The sequence below is a fragment of the Sciurus carolinensis genome, chromosome 1, assembly GCF_902686445.1.
Source record: "Sciurus carolinensis chromosome 1, mSciCar1.2, whole genome shotgun sequence".
In the NCBI taxonomy this organism is placed as follows: Eukaryota; Metazoa; Chordata; class Mammalia; order Rodentia; family Sciuridae; genus Sciurus; species Sciurus carolinensis.
The window spans coordinates 43612509-43636928 of NC_062213.1; the positions used below are offsets into that span (position 1 = coordinate 43612509).

General features: G+C 35.1%; 1 protein-coding gene, 1 non-coding gene and 1 pseudogene across 2 annotated transcripts in view; 1 reads left to right on the forward strand and 2 right to left on the reverse strand.

The window, feature by feature from the left end:
* Virma (vir like m6A methyltransferase associated) overlaps window positions 1–16218 on the forward strand; it is a 57429-nt gene extending 41211 nt beyond the window's left edge. The window contains 9 exon segments of the mRNA XM_047563252.1: window positions 204–421; window positions 2587–2719; window positions 8701–8853; window positions 9566–9726; window positions 10752–10848; window positions 12673–12839; window positions 13347–13678; window positions 14477–14620; window positions 15885–16218. Of these exon segments, the coding sequence (XP_047419208.1) occupies window positions 204–421; window positions 2587–2719; window positions 8701–8853; window positions 9566–9726; window positions 10752–10848; window positions 12673–12839; window positions 13347–13678; window positions 14477–14620; window positions 15885–16039 (1560 nt within the window). The 3' untranslated portion in view covers window positions 16040–16218.
* Window positions 6930–7003, reverse strand: Trnat-cgu (transfer RNA threonine (anticodon CGU)). The gene has a single exon. It is a non-coding gene; the product is annotated as a tRNA-Thr (tRNA).
* A 5664-nt stretch (window positions 16219–21882) lies between the features above and the next one.
* Window positions 21883–23175, reverse strand: LOC124964185 (band 4.1-like protein 5; annotated as a pseudogene).
* Window positions 23176–24420: the final 1245 nt, after the last annotated feature.

Consider the following 24420-nt stretch of genomic DNA (forward strand, 5'->3'; position numbering starts at 1 on the left):
GTGTTCACCACTGCACCTGGCCTTAAGTTAACTTTTATAAAAGGGGCAAACAAGTCCTTTGTTCTTGATGTATTTGAATCTATGTTTGGATGGGATCATAACAACAATATTTTAATGAGATAATTTTTAAGAATTAATTGCTCTGTACTTCTGAATAAATAGTTAAAATCTGTTTTTTTCCCGGTTCCTTTCCTCACCTACAGGACATTGCACTTATTTTGCCAACATCTTCTGAAGGTTCTATTTCTGAAATGGAGCAGCTCTCCAATTCTCTACCAAATAAAGAACTGATGGCCTCAATCTGTGACTGTCTATTAGCTACTTTAGCTAACTCTGAGAGCAGTTACAACTGTTTGCTGACATGTGTTAGAACAATGATGTTTCTTGCAGAGCATGATTATGGATTATTTCATTTAAAAAGGTAATGCTTTGTCAAACAAAATATATACTGTTAGATTTAATTTTTTACTATTGTGCATCCCCCAATTAATTGATTTATACCTATTGTAGAAGGTTGAAGGTATTATTTATTTCATGGGAAAATTTTTATGTTTATGGAAAGACTCATTAGCGGTGCAGTAAAAGTGTTTTTTAATTTTTATTTTAACTGGGCGCAGTGGTACACGCTTGTAATCCCAGCAGCTCAGGAGGCTGAGACAGGAGGATTGCGAGTTCAAAGCTAGCCTCAGCAATGGTGAGGTGCAAAGCAACTCAGTGAGACCCTGTAAATAAAATACAAAATAGGGTTGGGAATGTGGCTCAGTGATAAAGTGCCCCTGAGTTCAATCCCCAGTACCAAAAAAAAAAAAAAAAATTATTATATTTTATTGGTGAGTAATATTCTAGCAGTCTAAGTTGTTTTTAACTTCCAGTGATTATGAATAAAGCTATTCTAAACTTTTAATGCAGATACAGGTTTTTGTGTGTACCTTCATTTCTCTTGGGTAGATACCTCAGAGTGAAATTATTGGGGCATGTGCTAAAAGTATGTTTAACCTTTTAAGAAAGTGCCAAATTGTTCTCCAAAGTAGATATATCATTTTGCATTCCCAGCAGCAGTGCTTTAAAGTTCTAGTTGCTCCTCATTCTTATCAGAACTTGGTGTTGTCAGTTATTTTGTTTGTTAAGTGGGGTTTTGCTGTGTTGCCCAGGCTGGCCTTGAACCCCTGGTTCATATAATTTCTACCTCCCAAGTAGCAGGGACCACAGTCAGTACCTCTGTGCCCAGCTTTGTTAGGTTTTTTGATTTTAGATATTCTGATACTTTTTTTTTTTTCTTTTTCTTTTTTATTTCTTTTTCTTCTGCCCCACCCCACCCCCCATACTGGAGATTGAACCCAGAGGTGCTCTAACACTGAGCTACATCTCCAATCCTTTTTATTTTTTCTTTTGAGACAGAGTTTTGATAAGTTGCCCAGGCTGGCCTGGAACTTTTCTGGGATTATAGCATGCACCCCCAGCTTATATTATTTTTTCATAGATTGTGAATGTATAACTCACTTGCTTAAAGTTTTATGTAGTGGCTAATAATTTGTATTGTCCATTTTTTAACCCATTCTTTTTTCATGAACAGTTTTATCTTTTTCTTTATATTTTCTCATTCCTGTATCTTTCCATTTTATTATGTTCTCAAGAGCTGGAATCTTATCTTTCTTCCCTTTGTTTTGCTTCCCCAAAGTCTTGCATGATGTCATTTCAGAATCTAACCATATTTTCCAAACAAACCGTGCATGTTTAATACTAATATCATATTTATTTTCATTTTGGCTAACTATATTATAACTTAAAGAATATAATTGAATATTAGAATAGTTTTTCCTTGAATTCTCTTGGTCAACTAAGAACTGTATAAAGGTCTAGAATTATTTTAGCAGGACTGTATATTATCAAGATTTTAGATATATATTGCAATTGTTGTGCTGAAATCTTTCTGTATTGAGGTTGGCAAACTGTTCTGTAGACTAGATCCAGTCTGCTTCCAGTTTTTGTAAATAAAGTGTTCCTTGAACACAGCCATTGTTTATGTAGTGTCTAATACTACTTTCCTGATGTACCAACAGAATTAAGCAGTAGTGACTGAGACTGCTGTTGTATAAAAGAGGTAAATAAACTGAGCTTGTATATAACCTGCATAGCCAAAATTATGTACCATCTAACTTTTAACAGAGAAGTTGATGACCTCTGCTTTAGACCTTTGATTCTTTTTGTCAGATTAAAGTGTTGTAGGAATAATCATTCTTTGTAACTGTTAGGTAATTTAGGCTTTCTGGGCAAGGTTTTGAGTTAGCTTATGTTAGAGAAGTCCTCAAGTCCCTCAGCAAATAGGGAACTATTAAGTTTCTGATGCTAGGCTTTATAAATTTATTATTTGGGAAATTTTTGTCTTTATAAGCTTGAAGCTTTAAAAGGAATTGGTAACTATAGATATCACTTTGTTACATTGTTTGTGTATATGTGAAAGTATTTTTTCATTTTTAAAAATGTGGAATATGTTTTACTCTGTCTGAACTTAGTTCATTTCTTATACTAGCTTTATATGCTCATATCTCCAACACAATATTTCATCTTTATTTTCTTTGTTTACAGTTCGTTAAGGAAAAACAGTAGTGCTCTGCATAGTTTACTAAAACGAGTGGTCAGTACATTTAGTAAGGACACAGGAGAACTTGCATCATCATTTTTGGAATTTATAAGACAAATTCTTAACTCTGACACAATGGTAAGTGTGTGTGTGTGTTTTACAAACTTAATCATAATTTTAGAAAACACAAGTTAAAAAATATCTTGGAACTTAGAATAGTGCTTTGTTTTCTCTACCCCCATCCTACTCTAAATACTGACTTCTGATGTATTTTAGAAAAATGATATTTAAGAGTAGAATATATTGAGGGTTGGGATTGTGCCTCAGTGGTAGAGTGCTTGCCTCACATGTGTGAGGCACTGGGTTTGATCCTCAGCACCACATAAAATGAATAAATAAAATAAAGGTATTGTGTCTATAACTAAAAAAAAAATTTTTTTAAAGAGTAGAATATATTGAATTTTTTAAAATTTAGTAGGCATTGTTAATTTGTGAAAATCCTATTACTTTGCAAGAGAGAAAAGTACTACCTATATTGCCTCCATTTATAATTTTTGCCCTTGAGTTACCTTGCTGGATTAATCAGAATAGTCAAGTTTTGCCAATCTCTTTTCATGAGTTTTAGTGTTGATTGATCTCTAACTTGAATAAAAAGAACAAGAAAATAAAATGATTATGTGTATTTGTTTTAAAGAGACATTTTACAATATTTTGACATTAAAGGGAAAATAGTCTATTTCTTTTTTAATTCATTGAAAATCAATTGAAGGTAAGGAATAAGATAGAATAGGACAGATCCACCTTCACCATTTTCTATATAACTAACCTTAGGCAAATGAGTCAGGGTATTTGAAATCATCCAGGAAGGTTTTTTTTGTTTTGTTTTGATTTTTTTGTTTGTTTGTTTTATTTTTAACTATAACCTGTCAATTTATGGGGTGCAGTGTGATGGGTTTTCCCCCAACATTTTTTATTGGTGCAATATAGTTGTACATATTTATGAGTTTTGTTATTACAAAACCATAATATTTGTAAGTGCACACAATATAACAATATAATTTGGATAATATGACTACTCAGCACTTCACCCCGCTCTCCCCAACACCCTATTCTCTAAAGTATTTATTTACTGTCAATTAAGCATTAACTGATTGTGTTTTATTTTTTAAGAAATATTTTTAGATGTTTATTTTATTCACTTTTATTTTAGACCTTTATTTTATTCACTTATTTATACGAGGTGCTGAGAATCAAATCCAGTGCCTCACATTTGCTAGGCAAGTGTTCTCTACCACTGATCCACAACTCCAGGCCCCTAAGCGTGTTTTAGATGTGATTTGGGGATGACTAATACTACTAAAGTATTTTGGGTCCATCATAGATATGAATTAAGAATTATTTTGCTGGGTGCAGTGGTGCATGCCTGTAATCCCAGCAGCTCGGGGAGAGTTCAAAGCCAGCCTCAGCAACTTATTGAGGCGCTGAGCTAATCAGTGAGATCCTGTCTCTAAATAAAATACAAAAAAGGGTGGGGATGTGGCTCAGTGGTTAAGCACCCCAGGTTTAATCCACAGTACCAAAAAAAAGGAATCATTTTATTAACTCTAAAAGCTTATTGTTAAAATTTAATTAAGATTCCTTGTGCTGGGGTTGTGCTCAGTGGTAGAGTGCTTGCCTAGCTTGTGTGAAGCACTAGGTTCGATTCTCAGTACCGCATATAAATAAATAAAAATAAGGCCCATTGACAACTAAAAAAAAAAAAAAATTAAAAAAAAAAAAGATTCCTCTTGCCAGGTGTGGCACATGTCTGTAATCCCAGAGAATCAGAAGGCTGAGACAGGAGTTTTGCAAGTTCAAGGACAGCCTTAGCAACTTAGTAAGACCCTAAGCAATTAGTGAGACTCAGTCTCAAAATAAAAATGAAGTAAAAGACTCAGGGTGTGACTTAGTGATAAATGTTCCTGGATTAAATCCTTAGTACTCCTCTGCCCTCCCTTTAAAAAAAAAAAAAAAAAGAGTCCTCAAAATCATGTTGTATTGTGGATCAAATTCCAAAAACCATCAATAGACCTTCCTTTAAGAGGTATTTTGGGGCTGGGGAGATAGCTCAGTCGGCAGAGTGCTTGCCTTGCAAGCACAAGACCCTGGGTTCGATCCCCAGCACTGCAAATTAAAAAAAAAAAAAAAAAAAAAAGAGGTATTTGGGGTAAAATAACTTTGGAAATATTTCCCCCTTTGGAGCTCAGCTGTACAATTTATTATAGTAAAAGGGTTAATAGGTCCTGAAAGTGTTACAGTCAATGCAGCTTTGCTTAAATGTATAGCTTTTAAAACACCTGTGTTGCTGAAACTGGCTTTGAACTTGGGATTCTCTTGCCTCAGCCTCCCAATTGCTGGGGTTACAGGCATATTCCACTCCACCCAGCTTGTCTTGATTAAAGTTTGTCTGTTGTAGGTAGCATATAGGGTTGAATTGTATTTTGTTTTTTACATCCTGTCAGTTCGAATGGTGTCAGTTTAAATGGTGTATTCAATTCATTTGTGTTTCATTACTGGTAAGGTTGTATTTATGTCTGACAGTTTGAATCTTACATTTTTCTTCCCCTTCTTTGTACCCACTATGCCTTTTGTGTTAAACAGATGTTTCCTACTCAATTGCCATTTTGACTTCCTTTATTGTTAGTTTTACTAATTTTTAAAATTTATTTTTGTAGTAATTTCCCTGGAACTACAATTAACATCTTCATTTAATATAGTCAAGTTCAACTTAATACCAACTTAATTTCAATAGTATATCAAAACTACTACAATATGGAGAAAAATAGTTCCTTTCTCTCCCCTTTCCTTTGTGCTGTTATTGCCATACAGAATTCAACCGTATACATTAAGAATCCATCCACACAGTTTTTAGTAATTGCTCTCATTCAGTTGTCTTTTAATTTAGATAGAAGAAAAGATACAAACAAATATGTTTGTACTTTTTAAATATTCACTTATGTAGTTCATTTTTATTGGCACTTTTTATTTCTTCATGTGGATACAGATTAATACCTAATGTTATTTCTTTTCAGCGTGCCTGACATACTCCCTTTAGTATATTTTTATAGAGTAGGTCTGCTAGGACAAATTCTGTTTGTCTTTAATTTCTCCCTCATTTTTGAAAGGGTAGTTTTACAAATTAAAGGATTTTTAATTGGTAGTCTTCCAGCATTTTGAATGTATCTTCCCATTGCATTCTGGTTCCATGTTTCTAATGAGAAAGCAGCTGTTGCTCTTATTGAAGTTTCCTGTTATATGTGTCACCCCTTTTGTCTTTGGCTCTTATGGTTATGATGTATTTAAGATTATTGTACTTGGAGTTAGTTGGGCTTCCTGCAAATATAGATTAATTTACTTCATCAAATTAGGGAAGTTTTCAATCATTTTTTCAGATATTCTGATTCCTTTATTCCTCTTCTTTTGAAATTCTTATTACAGGTTGATGATTTCAATGGTTATCCCACAGATCTCTGAGGCTATTTGTGGTCCTTCATTCTTTTTTCTTTGTTTCTTAAAAGCACGTAATCTCAGTTGACCTATCTTTAAGTTAACTCATTTTTTCGTTGTTGCTGGGGATCAAATCCAGGGTCTCATGCATGCTAGGCACCTAGCTCCAAATTCACTGATTCTTTCTTTGTCATCTCAGATCTGCTGTTGAGCTTTCTACTCACTTTTTCATTTTTGTTATTATGGTTTTCCACTCCAGAATTTTTATTTTTGCTTTCTAAAAAAATAATTCTTAGACCTTTAATTTTTTTGGTACCAGGGTTTGAACCCAGGGGCACTTAACCATTGAGCCACATCCCCAGCCCATTTTCTTTTTTTTTTTTTTTTTGGGTGCTAGGGATCGAACCCAGGGCCTTGTGCTTGCAAGGCAAGCACTCTGCCGACTGAGCTATCTCCCCAGCCCCCCATTTTCTTTTGATACAGAGTCTCACTAAGTTGCTGATCCTGGCTTTGAACTTGTGATCCTCTGCCACAGCCTCTGGAGCCACTGGGACTACAGGCATGCACCACTGTACCTGACTCCAGTTTCCTTTCAAATTATTAACTCTTCTCTTACATTCTGAATAATTCTCTGAGTTCTTATCTTCCTAAGTGAACATCAGATTATGTTTCCTCTATTGCATAATAACTTTTGGTGTCTATAGGATAAATTCCAAACTTTGTAGTATGACATTCAAGAACGTCCACTATCTGGCCAAAAAGCTAGTGTTGCAGTCATTACTTCCTTAGAAAACATTTCTATATTATACCAGTGATCATAAATATATTTTTTATTTTATTTATTTATTTATTTATGTATTTTTTGTGGTGCTGGGGATCGAACCCAGGGCCTTGTGCTTACGAGGCAAGCACTCTACCAACTGAGCTATCTCCCCAACCTGATCATAAATATTTTTTAAAAATATTTTTAGTTGTAAATGGACACAATAACTTTATTTTATTTATTTGAATTTTCTGTGATACAGAGGATCAAACCCAGTGCCTCACACATGCTAGGCAAGTCCTTTACTACTGAGCCACAAACATAGCCCTCATAAATCTTTCTTTCCTTGGTCACATTTCTCTTGCTGATGTCTCTGTCTCCCCCCATCTCCCCCCACTGATAAAACAAATGTGTTTATCAGTGCCTGTTTTAATGAATTTTAATTCTGAAATTTTTTGAGATTTACTCTTCCTTCTTTGCTCTTAATAGCATGTTACTTGGATTTCTTTATTATAAATCATATATATATATATACATATATATATGTGTATATATATATATATTTTTTTTTTTTTTTTTTCCCCACTCCACTTTGTGAAATTACCTCAGGCCATAAATCTGAATTAGCTTTTTCTCAGAATACTTGTACAGTGTCTCATACAGGCTGGGCACAGTGGTACACACCTGTAATCCCAGCAACTCTGGAAGCTGAGGCAAGAGAATCACAAATTTGAGTCAGACTCAGCAATTCAGCAAGACTTTCTCTTGAAATAAAAAATAAAAAGGGCTAAGGATATAAGCTCAGTGGTAAAGAATCCCAGGGTTAGCTGGGTACAGTGCATGCCTGTAATCCCAGCAGCTTGGGAGGCTGAGGCAGGAGGATTGCAAGATGCTATATGAGATAGCTTTTTGCTTCTGGGCTAAGAACCTGTGCAGCACATCACTATATTGAATACTGTAGGCAGTTTTAACACAGTGGTAATGTCTATGGCTTCGCCAGGTGTTAGGAACTTTTCATCTTCATTATAACGTATGGGATCACTGTAGTATGTGCTTTATGTTGTTCACCAAAGTGGTGTTCTGTATTGCCTGAGTGTATTAGGAAGTGCTGGCCTCATAGAATGAATTAAGAACTATTTCCTCTGCTTCCATCTTCTGATCTAATTTCTTCCTTAAATGTTTTATAGAATTCACCACTGAACCCATCTGGGTTTCTTTTCTTTTTTAATAAAGTTTTGAAAGTACTACTCTTAGGCATGTACATGATACTCAACTGTAAGTTTTCTTTTCATATATAACAATGTGGATGATTTTAAAGTAGAAAATATTCACTTTTCTGTGTGATAGAAGGTAGTCTTAAGTGATTGTTGCTGTTTTCTTTAGTTGTTTGCCTTGTCTCTAGAAATACAATTTCAGGGTCTTTCAGTTCTTATTTTAGTAAGTATTTTATAAGTTTCTTTTTCTTTTCACATTTTTAATTGGTGCATTGTAGTTATATATAACTATGGGATTTGTTGTTATGTTTATACGTATATACATTATAACAATATAATTTGGTGAAGTTTTTTTAACTTTTGAGCATCAGTCAGTGTTTTGTGTCCTATGAGTAATAGAGGGTTTGCAATTAAATATTTTTTCTTGAGAATTCTTGATATTAGTAAGTTGAATATACATATGTGTTTCCCTGTTTATTTTGTGAGTCTCAAACTTACTTCAACTTCAACTAAAATCCTTAAAACTGTTTGTACTTAATGTAAAACCAAACATTGAGGAGAAGATTGCAGCAAGTGGCTTAAATATCTAAGTAAGTTTAGAAGCATTTTTGAAAATTTCTCTGCTCTCAAATTTAACTTGTGTGTGATATTTGCAGGGATGTTGTGGAGATGAAAGTGGTCTCATGGAAGTGGAGGGAGCTCATCCGTCACGGACAATGAGTATTAATGCTGCAGAGTTAAAACAACTTTTACAAAGCAAAGAAGAAAGTCCAGAAAATTTGTTCCTGGAACTAGAGAAACTTGTTTTGGTAAAAAAAAAAAAAAAAAAAAAAAAGAAAAAAATAAAATAAAATAAAAGCAGAGTATTCCTGAGGCATATTTTGTTCTTAAACTAAGTTTTTCACAGCAACCTTTTTAAACAGTAATCTTTAGGACTGGGAATATAACTCAGTGGAAGAACACTTGCCTAGCATGCACAAGGTCATGAGTTCAATCCCCAGTAGTGTGAAACAACAACAAAACCACCAACAACAAAAAACTAAGAAATAATTCTTAGCTGGATATTTCTACTACTCTGATAAGTCTTTGGATTAATAATTTGGAGTGGAGTCCTCTTTACTATTGTGAATCTTAAAGGAATAAACGTAAATAAAGGTAGTATTTTTCAAATTGTCAATTTCTGTATTCAGCATACTCCCTGCTGCATTATTTAGAAATAAAATAAAATGGGGAGTGCTGGAGATATAATAGTGATAGAGCTCCTGCCTATCGTGCACAAGGCCCTGGGTTCAATCCCAAACACTGAAAAAAAAAAAACAAAGGGGAAAAAAAAGATGTATGATTTTGGTGTTTATTTTATTTTAATATGTTTAATGTTAAGTTGAAAATTTCTTGATGATGTTCCACATTCTTTAGTAGTGAAATAATTTAACTCTTTCTGCTAAAAAGAGTCAGTAGATTACAACTGTAAGTGTTCAAGTTCTATCTGCACTTTCTTATCCCGCTTTTGTTTATGTCTAGGAACATTCAAAAGATGATGACAATCTGGATTCTTTGTTGGACAATGTAGTTGGACTTAAGCAGATGCTGGAGTCATCAGGTGATCCTTTACCTCTCAGTGACCAGGATGTAGAACCAGTACTTTCAGCTCCAGAATCTCTCCAGAATCTGTTTAACAATAGGTAAATCAAGTAATGTTTTATATTTGAGTAAATATTACCTATGTAATGGCGGGAAACTAGAGAGGGTCAGCTAACATTTTTTTTTGGGATAAAGGGTGAGTTAGTAAAAATTCTGGTTCTGCAGAATGTTCTCTGTTGCATATTCTTTTGTAGTTTTTAAATTTATTTTGCTTTTTAAGAAAAACTTTTTTAAAATATCCAATTGTAATAATAATGTAAATGATGCTGATAAAATGATAGATGTTTAGAATTTGTTTAAGGTAAGGGGAGATGATTCAGCAATAAGCAAATCCAAACAAGAGGAAATCAACAGTTGCTGAAGCTTACAAAGATTTTAAAATCATATCTCTTTCCATGTGCTCTTGTTTGCATATGAAAATTTCCATGATGAAAATTAAGATTACAATAATTGTATTATAACCTATGATTTCTAATGTAATATAATTTGATTATATTAGAATTGTGGGCTACCAAAATGTGTGTTGTCTGCAGAAATTTATTACAAATAAATCAAATCACCATTTGCTTTAAGAAAAAAAAATATCCAAACCATGCATGGCATGCACTCTATGCATAGCATGCACAGGCTGGCAGAATAGGCAAAGATTTACTTATCTCTGATGTAGAGGATATATGCCTCTTAATCTTTGGTGCACTACAGCTTTAATGAGCTTTTGTGTGTGTGTGTGTGTGTGTGTGTGTGTGTGTGTGTGTGTGTGTTAATGGGGAATGAACCCAGGAGTACTGGCCTCAGAACTTGAGATTCTCCTGCCTCAACCTTCCTGGTCACTAATATTGTAGATATCTGCCACCATGCCTGGCTTCTAATGGCCTTTCAAGTTTCTAGTTTTAAATGATTCTTAATTATTGGGAATAACTTTTTGAAAGTCTTTTAAGTGCTAATTTTAGTAATACTTCAGAGGATCATATTTTTGATTATACCCTTCTATAGATTATACTTAGAAGATAAGCTAAAATATTTGATTTTAAATTCTGCTTTTTACCAAATACTTTTCATTTCCTAGGACTGCATATGTGTTAGCCGATGTCATGGACGATCAGTTGAAATCTATGTGGTTTACTCCATTTCAGGCTGAAGAGATTGATACAGATCTGGATTTGGTATAAAGTTTTTTATTACTAAATATTTAGAAAAAAGTGATTGATTTTTTTTGTTCATTTCTTTGTGTGTTGTTAACATTATAATAGTTTACCTATTATATAGCTGGTCAGGTCTACTTCATGATCAGTACATTATTATGCCAGTTGCCCACTTACTGGTATGTAGAACTCTCTGTTTTTTATGCTGCTTGTTTTGCTTCTTTTTAGTTAGTGATTTTTATTTTGGGAATGTGACTTTTAAGGGAAAAAAATGACATTTTTGTGTAACTACTCTGAAGTACTTTATTTTCTTATATCTTTAGGGTATAGAATAGAGAAAATTATCCCATGAAATAACAGTTCATTCTTTTGGGGGTGGCTCAAACAGGGTGTCATACATGTTAGGCAGATGTTCTTGTTCTACCTCACAGTTACATCCCCACTCTCAACTGTTTATTCTTGCATTTGGTGGGGGGGATTTGTGCCAGGGATTGAACCCAGGGGTGCTCAACCACTGGGCCACGTCTCCGGCCCATTTTACCTTTTTATTTTGAGACAGGGTATTGCTAAGTTTCTGAGACTGACTTTGAACTTGCAGTCCTCCTATTTCAGCCTCCTGAGTCACTGGGATTATAGGCATGTGCCAGTGTCTTAAAATAAAGAATGGAAAGGACTGGGAATGTGACTCAGAAGTTAAGCACCCTGGGTTCAGTCCCCAATACCAAAATAAATAAAAGAATAAGATTTTTAAAAATTATATATAATTCAATTGAAATTTCATTAAATAATATAATTTTAGTATAAATTGGTCAGTGAATCATTAGAACTGTATTTTCCAGTAAGACCTCATAGAATGATGGAAATGTTCTATAATCTGTCTGCCCTGTTCAGTACAGTAGCCAGTAGCCTCATGTAACTTTTGTACAGTTGAAATGTAACCAGTATGATTAAGGAACTGAGTCTTATTTTGACTTAATTTTAGTTAATTTAAATTTTAAAAGGTATATGTAATTAGTGGCTATATATGGGCAGTACAGATGTAAAATATTTGTGTTAAAAGTTGTTCTTTTTGACTGGGCACAGTGATGCACGCCTGTAATCCCAGCAGCTTGGGAGGCTGAGGTAGGAAGATCATGAAATCAGAGTCAGCCTCAGTAAAAAATAAGGTGCTGAGCAACTCAATGAGATCCTGTCTCTAAACTACAAAAAAGGACTGGGGATATGGCTCAGTGGTTGAGTGCCCTTGGGTTCAACCCCCCCAGTACCAAAAAAAAAAAAGCATGTTTTTTCATAACTTAAGTTTAACCACAACTGTCCTACAGTGATCATTGTCACATAGATGAGAGAAATTGTAGGTCTCTTAAGCATGATAAATTTGCAATGCAAACTTAATTTTGGTTTCTTTGAAATTAAACTTATGTTGGAACCTCATTAGATGCATGGAGCTTTGGGAATCTGTGGTGAAGAATCATTTTATAGTAGAAATGGGTGGTTATACAAGGCTGGCAGAGTATGTCATTTTCAGATTCTTTTGAAAACATTCTAGAGGTATTGCAGTGTTAATTTATATGGCAAGATCCTGAGTTTCCTCTCAGGCAACACAAGCCCTCTAGATTTATAGCCCTGCTTTGAGAAGGAGTGCCACTAAAGAAAGTCATTGAATTCCTAAGTTGTTTAAAATTATCATTAACTACCAATGATGTTGCTTTCTGAAAAGATGAAGAGAGGTAGATCTATAGTTCATTTACTATGAGAGTTAAATATAATTTATAAATAATTTCTATAGTCAAATGTTACATTAGTAATTATATTTAAGTTGTATTTTGTTTCATTTTTATGACACAGGTAAAGGTTGACTTGATTGAGTTGTCTGAAAAATGTTGTAGTGACTTTGATTTGCACTCAGAATTAGAGCGCTCATTTTTGTCAGAACCATCATCTCCAGGAAGAACCAAGACTACTAAAGGATTCAAACTTGGGAAGCACAAACATGAGACTTTTATAACTTCAAGGTAAAACTTTTTCTGCTAAAGGTACTATTTTAAGATAAATGCATGACTATTTAACATAGCACTTGACTCATGAATGTTATTTGGATTTTTTAAAAGATAATTTGGCTAAGATACACTCATTATTTATGTTATATCTGTCTGTCTGTCTGTCTCTCTTTCTCTTTTTCCAATGCTGGGCTTGAACCCAGGTCCTCAAATTCGCTAAGCACGCATTCTACCACAGAGCTAGCCCCAGCCCCTGTTATGTTGTTATTTATGAAAGTTTGGAAGTGTTGAATAAGAAATGAACTGAATTGTTTTAAAAAATTGTTAATCATATAAATGAAATGTGAGTGCTATTCTTAACTAGTTTGTTGTATTACTGCAGAAAGTAATATAGATACTTGCAAAGTTAACAGAATTGGAGAAAGAAAAAAATGAAATTGAGTTTTCAAAATTGCAAAGATCGACTATTTTCATGAAAAAGATGAAGAAAATTTATTTCATTAAGTATTTTTGTTTTAATAGTGGAAAATCTGAATACATTGAACCCGCCAAACGAGCTCATGTTGTGCCACCACCACGAGGAAGGGGCAGGGGAGGATTCGGACAGGGCATACGACCTCATGATATTTTTCGTCAGAGAAAACAGAACACAAGTAGGCCACCATCTATGCATGTGGATGACTTTGTTGCAGCTGAAAGTAAAGAAGTGGTCCCTCAAGATGGAATACCCCCACCAAAACGACCACTCAAAGTATCACAGAAGATTTCTTCTCGTGGTGGGTTTTCAGGCAATCGAGGAGGACGGGGTGCTTTTCATAGTCAAAATAGGTTTTTTACACCACCTGCTTCCAAAGGTAAGAACTTAGGTGTGTTTTCTAATGGATTAGAATATTGAAATATTAAATTATGTGATTCAAATGGCAGATTTAGATAAAGTTTTTCTGTTACCACAGTTGAACTGCTTGTAGATCAGTTATACCATTGGCAGAGTATTCTGTTGGATAGGGGAGCAACCCCCTGCTTTTTAAGTTAACCTTTGATATAGTGCAGTTTTAGTGAGGACTGTAAAAGAAATCTTGGCTAATTATTTTCCGTTTTACACTGACAATTTTATTTGTCCTGAGTAATATTCATACATTATTTTCACAACTGAACTTCTTAACAATTTCCTTAAAATTGTTCTATGTAGTTCACCATTGCTTCTTATCTCTTTGCTTCCAAGTATTGTATTTAATGTATTTTAAATTGTTTTAAGAGTTTAGAAACTGACTAAGAGAAATTACTCTTCACTGGTGACTTGATTTAGGAGGGTAGAGGGAACAGGATAGGAATTTACGTTAATAGCAAACACTAAATTCTCTTTCAGGAACTCTATAAGCACTATTTATAGTACTCTTATCAATCCCACGATACAGGTTCTGTTAATACCCCACTTTACAGAGAAGAAAACTGTCTGTCAGCTAACTAGTATTTGAACACTGGTAGCCTCTGCTCATAACTACTATCATGCTTCCATGATATAGTATATTCAGTTTATAGAATTAGAGTTTCTCTTCCATTAATTCTGAATATTAAGAAAAATCTGTCACATCTTCCTTAATCCAACTGAGGCTATGAAAAATAAAGATTTCAGTTGCATTATTTGTGTTTAGGAAACTACAGTCGTCGGGAGGGAACAAGAGGCTCCAGCTGGAGTGCTCAGAATACTCCTCGAGGAAATTACAATGAAAGTCGTGGAGGCCAGAGCAATTTTAACAGGGGCCCTCTTCCACCATTGAGACCACTTAGTTCTACAGGTATGTGTCCTCCCTACCTGATACTACTGAGAGAAGGGAAGTGAATTCCTTCTTTTACAATTGTTGAGTGACTCTCATTTGAGAGAGAGTAATTAAGAATATTGACTTACAATTCTAGAGTCAAGTTTATATCTTTGAAATAATGCCCAATGCACATCTTCTGTCAAGGTAATCAGATCTTTAAATTCTGAACTGCCATTTCATGGTGATGTGCTGTATTTTAATAATGAAAGTTAATCCTTATACCCATTTAACCTATTATACGTATTTAACCATAAAGTATTTTTTAGATATACATGATAGTAGAGTGTATTTTGACATATTATACATACATGGAATATACCTTATTCTAATCAGGATCCCATTCTTGTGGTTAACTGCAAAGTATTTGATAATAGAAATGTCTTTATATAATTTATTCTGTTTTTATTTACAGTATTGTGTATATAAGAACATAATTTGTTTCTTTCAGCGCTTGGGATTTAATCCAGGGGTGCTCTACCATTGAGTTATATCCCCAGCCCTTCAAATTTTTTATTTTGAAACAGGGTCTTGAAACAGGGTGGCCTGGAACTTGCAGTCCTTCTGCCTTAACCTCCCAAGTAGCTAGGATTACAGATGTGTGCCACTGCGCCTGACTTGTAATCTTCTTTTTCTTTTTTTTCTTTTTTTTTTTGGGTGCTGGGGATCGAACCCAGGGCCTTGTGCTTACAAGGCAAGCATTCTACCGACTGAGCTATCTCCCCAGCCCCGTAATCTTCTTTTTCTAAAACACTATCAAGTTCAGGATTTTTGCCAGAAGTGGCTTTGGTTTTAAATGCACATTTATTAAATAACAGTTTTATTTGGGTATAATTCATAATTCTTGTATATCATATACTTTACCTACTTAAAGTATACAATTCAGTGATCTTTATTACATTCCTAGAGATTTTAGAAGAGTTTAAATAATGAAGAGGATCTGGTAGCATACGTTTGTAAACCCAGTGACTTGGGAGGCTGAGGCAGGAGGATTAAGTTTGAGACTAGCCTCAGCAATTTAGCAAGACCCTAAGCAACTTGGTGAGACCTTGTTTTAAAATAAAAGATAAAAAGGGCTGGGAGATGTGGCTCAGTGGTTAAGTGCCCCTGGGTTCAATCCCTGGTACCAAAAAAAAAAAAAAAGGAAGAGGAATTTTTGGCTTGAACTGTGTCATAAATTAGTTCCTACTTAGTGTGAAAGGAAAGGATGATGAAACTAAAAACTATGTTCTTTCTTTTATAGGTTACCGCCCAAGTCCTCGGGACCGTGCTTCTAGAGGTCGTGGGGGACTTGGACCTTCCTGGGCTAGTGCAAATAGTGGCAGTGGAGGTTCAAGAGGAAAGTTCGTTAGTGGAGGCAGTGGTAGAGGTCGTCACGTACGGTCTTTCACACGATAAAAATGCTTTGGGGAACATCCTAAGTGTATATGGACATTTCATGAGGACAATAAAAAGACATTTAAGGACCAATTTAGACTTAGCAGTTATCTGGAGACATCTGAGAGAATATTTTTATCTGAAGAAAGCAGATTTTGTTTCATACCTAACCTAAGATTTCAATAAAAATCCAAACTTTGTATGTATGTTTGTATATATTTTTCCCCTTTTTATATGACTATTTATTTAGAAAATTTCTAGGTAGAAAAACTAAATGACTTGTTTTGTATTTTTCTTGCCTATGCCACAGATGTTCCCAGTCTTTCTCAGCCCATGGCACCCTTTAATGTCTCAGTAACTTTTTTACAGCATACTTAGGTCAAAAGAAATACCTGATACTTTTGTTTATTAAGTAGTTAGGTCCAGGCAATTTATGTCATCATCACTAGTAACTGCGGACACTGCACGCCATCTCAGACTTTGGAATCAACATCATTTTCTTCTTCACTATGCTTATTTCATAGTACTTTTTATCATATTGCTGAAAATTTTACAAAGATACGCTGTCATAGAAAGGAATATAATGTTATCTAATGTTGAAAATGTTAAACTACCTCAAATTAGTAGTGTATGTGGTGTCCGACACGTGTTGCTATGTTTCCTCAAAATTTCAAAATATTCTCTGGCATCTATGTTAATTAATTTACTAAGGTGCCCTGGTTAAGGTTTGGGAATCATACCTGTACCAAAAGAAACAAAACACTTCTCTCTCCTACGTTAAAAAGAAAAGCAAACTTACTTTGTGTTTTGGCTTTGGACCATCTGATGTTGTTTTATTATATAGTTCATTAAAGCCTAAAAGGAGGCATATCCTAATACTGTTATTTTGGGAATCAGAAACATCTAATAAATGCTGGACTTTATATTCAGAAGTGAAGCTTACAACTTTGAGGAAGTAGCCATATTTTCCCCAAGGTATGTCTTAACACACTGAGCCTATATAAATGGCATAAAATATAGAGTTCTCTTAAAACAAAAAATAAGTGTATGAGTCTCATTCCATTCTTTTATTACTCTCTGTTTTGGGGAATTATTTGTGAGTAAATAGAAAGTCTCAGTTCTTCAAGAAAATGCCTTAAAGAAAAGCTCAGCTCTAAAGATTCTGATTTTTAACTGGAAGATAATGGAAAACTTCATAACTAGTGGCTTCCCAAAACCCAAATGTCTTAGTATGCTCAGGCTGCTATAACAAAATACCACAGGCTTAAGCAACAAAACTTTCTTATTTCTGGAGACTTAGAAATCTCAAGATCAGGGTGCTGGCATGATTGGGTTTTCATGAGGGCCTTCTTGCTTGTTCTCACACATTCTTTCCTCAGTGGCTTGCTTGCGAAGAGTTCTCATGTCTCTTCCTTTTTTTAATAAATGTACTAATCCTATCATGATGATCCTACCCTCAGGACAGTCTAAACCAAACTTCCCCAAGGCTCTACCTCCTAATATGCTCATATTCAGAGGTTAAAGTTTCAGTATAGAAATTTAGCACATAAATTAACCTAAACCCCCTTCAATCCTGAAACATAATAGGTTCATCTTCTCTAAAGATGTTTTTTACATATTGGGTGAATTAGAAATTTGTCTCTAATGCCTTACACAAATACACGTTAATGTTTCCCAGGTAACTGTTTCTTGAATGAGAACATCTGAATGTGTGTGTGTGTATATACATATATATATACACACACATATATATATATATATATACATATTTTATGATTTATTTTTTGGATAAAGTTGAATATAATCTTCAAGAAATATCAGAGAGGGCTGGGGAGATAACTCAGCTGGTAGAGTGCTTGCCTTGCCAGCACAAGGCCCTGAGTTCGATCCCCAGTACCACACACAAAAAAAAGAAATATCAGAGAACAGTTTTTGTTATTTTAAGTCTTTTAGGTTATTACCAGTAATGCAGGTGAGCAAAGGTAATAAATTATTAGTGTAGAAGCAAATTAATGTCAGGAAAATTGAACGTGTCCTGAGTAACTAAAAGTTCTACATAAATGAGAAGGGAAGGAATCTAATACATTGATCACCCTTATTTGCATATATTACTCAGTATAACAACTTAGCAAAGGAGGTTTAATCCTTATTTTCAGATTGAACAAGCTAAGGAGCATGACTCAAATGTGGTAGAAACAGGATTTAAAACCAGGTTGACTAGTTCCTAATTCCTTACCTCCTGACCATCTTGGAGAAGTAAGAAGCTACTTTTTAGGTTAGGTATTATCAGAATTCATCATATGGAAGTAGAGTTCCAAAGACCTATTTAATTTTAGTTTTGAGACAAGGTCTTGCCTAAATTGCCAAGACTGGCCTTGAGCTTGTGATCCTCCTGCCTCAGTCTCCCAGAGTGTCTAGAATTACAGGTGTTTGACACTGCACTCGACAATGGCATTTTTTGCATGCCATTTTAAAGCAAAAGGGAACAAATGAAATAGACAAATGAAAATTCTTAAAATGTTTTCAAGTTAATAAATCTCAACAATATTTGAGTTGGCAAACTGTACCTTATTCCCCAGTGAAGGTCTCTTGGTTTGCTGGAGAGACTTTGGGACTATTTTTGTTAAGCTTTGAACTAAAGTAAGCTTAATGGCTTCTCTGCTCCCCTCCCAAGTCTGCAGCTGCTTGAAGTATTTACTCTGGGGTGGAGTAACTTCTGTTAGACATTCTGGTAACCCAAGAATGGGACACTTGCTGTTAAGCATTTCACCTGCCCCTTCTTGAACAACTTAGAGTTCTTTGAAATTCATTGTTCTCTAAGTTAAATAAAGAATCAAAAATAATTTACCTGAAAGAATTGTATAAAGCAAATATTGAAAACAGTTCCATAAGCATGTATAACTTTAGAAAGCTGTTCAACAGTTTTATCTCTGAAGCTTATTTGTTCTGATTAAAAAATGGGGAAATTTAGTAGCTAGGTATTAATCTTGGCTTGGTTATTGATTCATTAATTTTCTTTGTGTTATGAACATATTATCGGGGCCTTTTAAGAACACATCTAGGGCTGGGGGTTGTAGCTAGAGCGCTCACCTAGCACATGCAAGGCACTGGGTTCGATCCTCAGCACCACATAAAAATAAATGAAAGTTATTTTAAAAAATAAAAACTGTATTCTAAAATATAAAACAACTAAGAATGAACAAGTATTTGTTGTAGAGTTAAAGTAAAAAGCAATTCAAAATTGGTAAACTGTATCAACTAAAAGACAAATGGGATAACAACTGAAAAAAGAAGGATTGCTAGAAAAACTTAACATCAAACAAAACCCCAAATAACCCAACCAATAAACAGGCTAAGCCTCTGAACAGACACTTCACAAGAAATACAGTCAGTCAATAAAGGTACAAAAAAATGTTCAACATCTCTTTAACAGAGAACTATAAATCAAAACTACTCTTCATCTCACTCCAGTCAGAATGGCAATTACAAGAATACAAACAATAATAAATGTTGGCAAGGATGTGGGGGGAAAGGTACAATTATACATTGCTGGTGGGACTGCAAATTGGTGCAACTACTATGGAAAGCCGTGTGGAGATTCCTCAGAAAACTTGGAATGGAACCATTTGACCCAGCTATCCCACTCCTTAGTTTATACCCAAAGGATTTAAAATCAGCATATTACAGTGATGCAGCTACATCAATGTTTATAGCAGCTCAATTCACAATAACTAAACTATGGAACCAACCGAGGTGTCCTTCAATAGATGAATGCATAAAAAATGTGGTAGATACACACACACACACACACACACACACACACAGGAATATTAGTCTTAAAGAAGGGTGAATTACGGCATTTGCTGGTAAATGGGTGGGACTGGAGAATATCATGCTAAGCAAAATAAGCCAAACCTAAAACACAAAAGGCTGAATGTTTCTCTGATATGTGGATACTAATTCACGATGGGAGATGGCTAGGGAAGAATAGAGTTACTTTAGGTAGAAGGGAGTGAAGAGAGGGGCAGGGGTATGAGGGTAGGAAGGATAGAATGAATCAGACATTTTTACCCCATGTATATGTATAACTATAGGACCAGTGGTAACCTACATCATGTATAAACAGAAGAAAGGGAAATTATACTCCATTATATATGATGTATCAAAGTGCATTCTACTGTCATGTAACTAAGGAAAAAAAATGTTAAAGAAAAAATAACCAAAAAGGGAAACAACCTCAACAATAGCTTGAGGTCTAAGCTATATTACAATGCAATTGTACAAAATTAGGGTTTTTTATCCATAGCATTCTACTGTATCTATTAGAATTATGTTGTATGTATGTTGTAACTATCATAATATTGCCTAAAACACAATAGGTATTCAATAGTAGTTAATGCACAATAAATAATTACATACATTAATAAGTTAAAAAAAAAGGAAGAGTTGCTGGGCACAGCACCCACCTGTAACCCAGCAACTTGGGAAACTGAGGCAAGAGGATGGCAAGGCCAGCCTCAGTAACTTAGCAAGACTCTGTCTCAAAGCAAAAGTTAAAAAGGGGCTGGAGATGTAGCTTAGTGGTAGTGAGGCCCTGAGTCCAATCCCAAAACTACTGCAAAAGATAAAATGGGTAACCAGATTCAAAGGAGGTCTCCATATTTTCTCCTTTCCACCCCCCAGGAGAAATGTTCAGCTCTGATGTTGGTTGTTGGTTAATCAGTTAGCTATTATTACCATAACTAAGAAATAATGTTTTCTAATTCAAAATTAAGACTTATAGGGAGAGGATAAATGAAGTCTCATTTTCTACAGAACAGTAGCCTAACTTGGTTACAACCATCAATGATATATTTCAAAATGACAAGAAGAGTAAGAAATTTCCAATATAAAAATTATGAATGTTTGAAGAGATGGAAGTATTTACAATCCTGATTTGATCATACATTATATCTACATTTTGATTTACTATAATCTATCATATAAAGATGTACATATACTATGTTTAATTTTTAAAAATTTTGAAAAGTTATAGGCAACTTTTACCTCTAATACTTATATTACCTCTAATACATTATATTACCTCTAATACATATAATTTTACCTCTAATACATTATATTGACACTGAAGACAACATAATGTTCTTACAAAAAATATTTAGTGGTGATACACTTGGGTATTTAATGATTAAAGATGGAAATGAACTGAAGTTTACCAATATATTTCTTTCTTTCTAAAGATGTCTGGGTTCACTTAATTGTCTTATTTTTATTTTTTGGACTGGGGATTGAATCCAGTGGCACTTTACCATTAAGCTACATCAGTCCCTTTTTTTTTTTTTTTTTTTTTTTGGTACCAGGGATTGAATCCAGGGGTGCCTACTCACTGAGCCACATCCCCAGCCCCTTTTATTTTCAGGCAGTGCTCTCCGAATTGCCTAGGGCCTCACTAAATTGCTGAGGCTGCCTTTGAAATTGCAATCCTCCTGCCTTAAACTCCCCAGCCACTGGGATTACAGGTGTGCACCACTGCACCACTGCCCCTGGCTCACCAGTCCTCTTATATATATACATATTTTTTAAATGATATATTATCATGCTAAAATCATTAAAAAAACCCTTCCAAAGTCATAGTGGTACACATTCTTTTCAACATGGCATTTGTCATTATCATTGATGGCATACAGCTTCTTCAGATCCTCTTCCCTTCCACAGAAGAATTCAATCATGAATAGCATTATACAACTCAGTATAAAATAAATTCTTCCAAATATGCCCAATGTGATCAATCCTTTATAAACATCAGGAAACATATACCATCAACTTGGATGACCAAGAGTCCCACTGCCTTAGAGGCTTAACACTCATATCTCAGTCATGGTTGCATAACCAGGAAAATGAACATCATGATGGACTCCTGCATCCTTCACATTGTGCTCACGGACAAAGCCAGTGTAGTTTCTATGTGTGTTCTGGGGTGGGGGCAAAGCCCTGTGTTCCACCTGTTACCACCACTTTGACAGTAGTCACTGGCAGCAGAGAGCCATTTCCTGTCATGCTGGTCTGTTCCAGAATTCTGTGGAAGAGTCTCTATCTCCACCAGCACAGGATCAGAAGATGTGGAAGAAATTACAGACAGTAGATCTTAGACTCCAAGCCTGTTGGGAATCATTACTCTGGGTAGAAACATTGTGAACATTGAGTTCTTCAAGTTTTGCTGTACTTGCTTTCAAATGCAAAGTTCTTCGAGAATATCGTTTGCTAGGTCTTTCAAAGATCTTCTTGCCTTACTGGTCTTTGTGGTCTGATACTGTTTTCCCACTATATCTAAAACGTGATCCTAGTGGAATAAATCCTGAATGATGAGAACTCTTTTGGACAGGGTCTCAGAGGTGGAAGAAGGCATGATGCTCTACAGCACATTTCCATAAATGTTTGCATGCTTTTGGATGATCCAGTCTAAAAGCAAATGTATGTTCCTGCTCTTTGCCCTGATCATCATCCTCTATACCCCTAGGGTTGTTTTATTCTTCTTAAAATCTATTTGGGTTATATTGGGTCAAAAAAAAAAAAAAAAAAAAAAGCCAGTTTTAGAGTCTCCTTCAAAAACAAGGACTCCTGTTGGGGTCAGTCCCAAACTATAGTCATCCCCATCTTCAGCCTTGACCACATGCATGCCAACCCCATACATTTCTAGTCATTTGACTTCATTCAGATAATTGGTTTCAACTTGGGCTGGTGTCTGACTTCTGTATTCCTTCCATGCCTCAAAAATAGCCATCTCTTCAATCTGCATGGTCACAAACCTGAACTTGGAGACAAGTTCAGGACTGTGTTCAGCAAGATCATAGTGACTAAGTTCAGCTTGCAGATTATAAGCTGCCAATTGTACTGCTGTATCAAAGGGACATTCTAATTTTCCACTAAGAATATCTTGTTTTAACTGAGGGACAAATAAATACAGGATTAGCTCTTCACAGAGATTATTTGGTTCTGAGGAATACAACTTAACTTGAAGATGCAGATAATAAGGTGAACCAATTTCTACTTTTCTTTTTTATGCTTTCTGTGCCATCCGACCAATGTGCTACTTGTGCAGAATCCATAAATCTCAAACCAAAATAGTCACTTTCAATAAGGTCCAGGTGATACATAATCTGATCAACAACTCTGACTTTTTTAAGGATGGGGACAGCTCCTCAGGGACGCCAAGAAATGGTGACCCACAGCACACACCTCCACCCTGTGCTGATCTCGGGCGGCTCACCAGTCCTTTTTATTTTTGAGACAGGGTCTCACTAAGTTGCTGAGGTTGACCTTGAATTTGTGATTCTCCTGCGTTGGCCTCCCGAGTAGCTGGGATTACAGGTGTGTGCCACCATGTCCAGGTCACATAATTGAATGAAATTTTTATTTGTTTGTTTGTTTGTTTTTGGTGGTTCCTGGGATTTGAACCCAGGGCCTTGTGCATGCATTCTACTTCTGAGTTATATCCTCAGCCCCAAATTTTAATTTTTGAAACTACATTTGCTTCTTTGGTATCTTCTAGTCTCATGACTTTAAATAGCATGTCTACATATTTTAAAATTCCAACCTATACCTTTTCTGTACCCCTAGATTTGCATCTCATCATTTCCACTACATCTCCAATAAATAATACCTCAGTTTGACACAACCAAACTGAACTCCAGCCAACTTCTTTTTCTCAGTAAGTGGCAACTCCATGCTTTTAGTTTCTCAGGCTAAAAACCTTAGAGTTGTCCTTACCCCCTCAGTTGCACACTTTACCCCTGAGCTAGCTGGCTTCCATCTTCAGACCATATCCAACTATTGTCTTCTCCACTGCAATCACACATCTAGTGTTGAGTCAACTGCAGTGTAGGAAAGAAGAATTTTCTTTTTTTCACTCTAAGACTACCCCAAATTCATATATTTAAAAATCCCATCCCCCCAACGTGATGAGATTAGATTAGGAGGGAGGTGTCTTTGGGAAGTGATTAGGTTATGAGAGTGCGGTCCTCAAGAGACACAGCTAGAAGGTAGCATCCGTGAACCAGAGTGCAGGTAGTCATCAGACACCGAATCTGCCAGTGTCACCGTCATGGATTTGCCATCTTCCGGAAATGTGAAAAGTATATTTCTGTTGTGTGTAAGCTACCAGTTTGTGGTATTTCATTATAGTAGACCAAACGGACTAATGTAGAACCTCTAATGACCAAATTTTGCATAATTTGAGAAACAAATAGTGATAAAGTTGGATTACGTTATAGAAAAAAAATAAATATATTTGATTCCATACTGAAATAAAGAAATGATTGAATAGATAAATAAGGGGTCAAAGGGAACAGATAACTCTTTCTAATCGAAGCACTCTAAAAAATGTAAAAGGAATTAGCTCCCTA